Source organism: Echinops telfairi, unplaced genomic scaffold, assembly GCF_000313985.2.
Source record: "Echinops telfairi isolate 266 unplaced genomic scaffold, ASM31398v2 ScPeMD7_7424;HRSCAF=8462, whole genome shotgun sequence".
NCBI lineage: Eukaryota > Metazoa > Chordata > Mammalia > Afrosoricida > Tenrecidae > Echinops > Echinops telfairi.
The window spans coordinates 49561120-49563933 of NW_022111324.1; the positions used below are offsets into that span (position 1 = coordinate 49561120).

General features: G+C 53.3%; 1 protein-coding gene across 1 annotated transcript in view; it reads right to left on the bottom strand.

Moving 5' to 3' along the window:
* PIK3C2B (phosphatidylinositol-4-phosphate 3-kinase catalytic subunit type 2 beta) overlaps positions 1 to 2814 on the bottom strand; it is a 94555-nt gene that overhangs the window by 11673 nt on the left and 80068 nt on the right. The window contains exons 30-31 of the mRNA XM_045298186.1: positions 1249 to 1461; positions 7 to 93 (exon numbers count right to left, since the gene is read on the bottom strand). Coding sequence (XP_045154121.1) covers positions 7 to 93; positions 1249 to 1461 — 300 coding nt within the window. The remainder of the gene's footprint in view (positions 1 to 6; positions 94 to 1248; positions 1462 to 2814) is intronic.

Below are 2814 nucleotides of genomic sequence, written 5' to 3' on the forward strand. Positions count from 1 at the left end.
GAGGACGTTCTCCCAGAATCCTTGCTCGCTCAGCACGCTTAGCTGAAGCTCCCGCTGCTGCAGGTCTCCCTTGGGAATCCCATCATACACCAACTGCACAAAGAGGATGGGAGGAGGGAAACCGGGAGAGGGCACTTGAACAACCCAGAGGGAGCAAGGATGAGCCAGACACTTAGCATAAGCCTGCGGCAGTTGAATCTGACCGCAGCTAAGACCACCTGGCCCCCCAAGCCCAGAGAACCTAAGGGGCTCTAGGGAGCATACAAAATCCAACCCGGTTTATTGCTCAGAGTTCAGACCAAGCGTCCTCAAACTGCGGCCCACTGAGGACATTTATCTGGCCCGCCGGGTATTTTCGCCCCGTTTGCTTTTTCACTTCAAAATAAGATCTGTGCAGTGTGCACAGGAATTTGTTCATAGTTTTTTTTAAAAACTATAGTCCGGCCCTCCAATGGGTCTGAGAGACAGTGAACTGGCCCCCTGTTTAAAAAGTTTGAGGACCCCTGGTTCAGACAGTTGAGGGTGGGATGGGGTAGAGGGAGGGTCTTGCTCATGGTGGCATAGTGGTTATGTGCTGGGCTTCTAACCGCAAGGTCAGCAGTTCGAAACCACAAGCCAGCACAGTGGGAGAAAGAGAAGGTTTCCAGTCCTGTAAAGAGTGACAGTCTCAGAAATTCACAGAGGCAGTTCGACCCTGTCCTTTAGGGTCACTGTGAGTCAGAACTGACATGATGGCCCCAAGTTTGATTCTGGGTTTGGCTCGTGTTCAGGATCAGCAAGACCGACGTAACCCCCACATACAAGAGGGCAGGGCTCGGGCATCGCCCAGTTGTAGAATCCATCCTAAGGGCCAGTTAGCTTTTTCAGGTAAAGGGCCAGACAGTAAATATTTTTGGTGTGCTGTTCACATGGTCTATGTTAAGGAACCCTGCTGGTGTGTCGGTGTGTGGTGTGGCTAATCGAAAGGTCGGTGGTTCAAACCTGCCAGCTGCTAGACAGGAGCAAGATGAGGCTCTCTGCTCCCATAAATATTTACTGCCTCGGCCACCCTAACTAGGGTCGCTGTGAGTTGGAGCCAGCTGGACAGCAGTGGGTGGGTGTGGTCTCTGTGACAACCACTCAACGTGAAAGCGGCCACAGACCACACATCCAACGAATGGATGGGACCAGGCACCAGAGAAACCTCGGGTATTGAAACAGGCAGACATTGCCAGCCCCGGCCCGGCGCCCACTGGCTTCCCCACGCACCATCTCATTGTAGGTGGGGTTGCAGGTTTTCCGGGCCACTTTGGTCTTCCTCTTGGTGGTTTTCTGGGGGTCAGGAAGGAGGTAAATCTTCACATAGGGGTCAGGGTCGTTCCCGTCCTGGAGCAGGTGCTGCAGAGGGACGGAAAACACGAGAGGCAGAGATTCCCACCCACATTCCTGTGACCACAGCCTGGTCCAGACTCCCTCTGGCCCCTGGCTCCTTCAATGCACATCTAATCGGCCTGCTTCCCTCCTCCCGCCGCCCTCCTCACAGAGTCAGCCGCGGTGTTAGGAGTCCCACTGAGACGTTCAATGTGCACACTTCTTATCCTCACGCCCACGGCGTTCTACACAATTATTGACGTGACGTTCCATGGGCCACAAAACACACATGCTGCCGGGTCCCAGTCAAACCCCATGACTGGTTGGGGATCAAACGATTGCGTCACAGGGTTCTCTTTCTTTCTTTTCAAATAATATTTCATTGTTTGCTGTTGTTTTTAACGTGAAAGCCTACACAGAAAATTAGACTCCCACTTGGCAATTTCTACACAGAGCGTAGTTAAACGTTTCACAAAGTGTCACCAAGGTCTCTTCCTGGGTTCCGGTCATGCCGTCCGTAGGGTTTTCCTGGCTGATCTTCGGAAGCAGATCACCTAGTCCGTCTTAGTCGGAAATGTCCTCTAGCAAGACACAAGCCTTCACAGACAGATGGGCACTTGCCACCCAGGATGGGCACTGTCTGGAAGTCCAACCCAGTCGCCCGCGTGGGAGGTCAAGTTCTACTGTGGACCGCCAGCACGCTCTCTTAACCCGTAGCGGTGAAGAACCGAGCCACAGAGCGGACGCTGCTTGTCCAAGGCAGCAGCTAGTAGGTCATGGGTCTAAACGAATCCCTTTAAAAGTCAGATCGGATCAGGTCAGCCCTCTGCTCCCGCCTCACTGGGAGGAAAAGCCAAAGTCCTGCGGAGAGGCCCACGGGCTCTGGCCTGCTGTCTTCTGTGGTCATCTCTCCTGATTCTCTGCCCTTTGTGTCGTGGCTGTGGGGACAGGCTGCAGGCTCAGGACGTTCAGACTGACTGTGCTCCGGAACAGTTCTCCCTGAGAGGCTTCTGCAAGGCTCTCTCCCTCACCTCTTCCTTCCCATCTCAGCATCTCCTCACCAACAAGGGGCCTCTTCCCCGTTTAGACAAAACTGTCACTTCCTCAACCCTCTGCTTTACTTCAGAGGTCTTACCACACCTGGGCACGCCCATTTTATATAGAGCTATAAAGTGTGTGTGTGTTTCATAGTTCTATTGGCATACATGTCACATACCAGGCAGGCTAATCATTCAGTCACATTCAGAAGAGCTGCGGCATCGTCACTCCGATCCATTCTAGCATGCCCTCCTTGTGCTCGTTCTTATCAGCTCCCCGGCCCCCCATCCTCCTCTGCCAGGCCCCCAGGCAATTATCAATCCTGTCTCTGTCACCAGAGAGCTACCTACTCTGGAGTTCATACACAGAAAATCAGAGAGAACGCCACATGCCATACGTTTCATTTATCTGGCTGGCCGTCTCTCC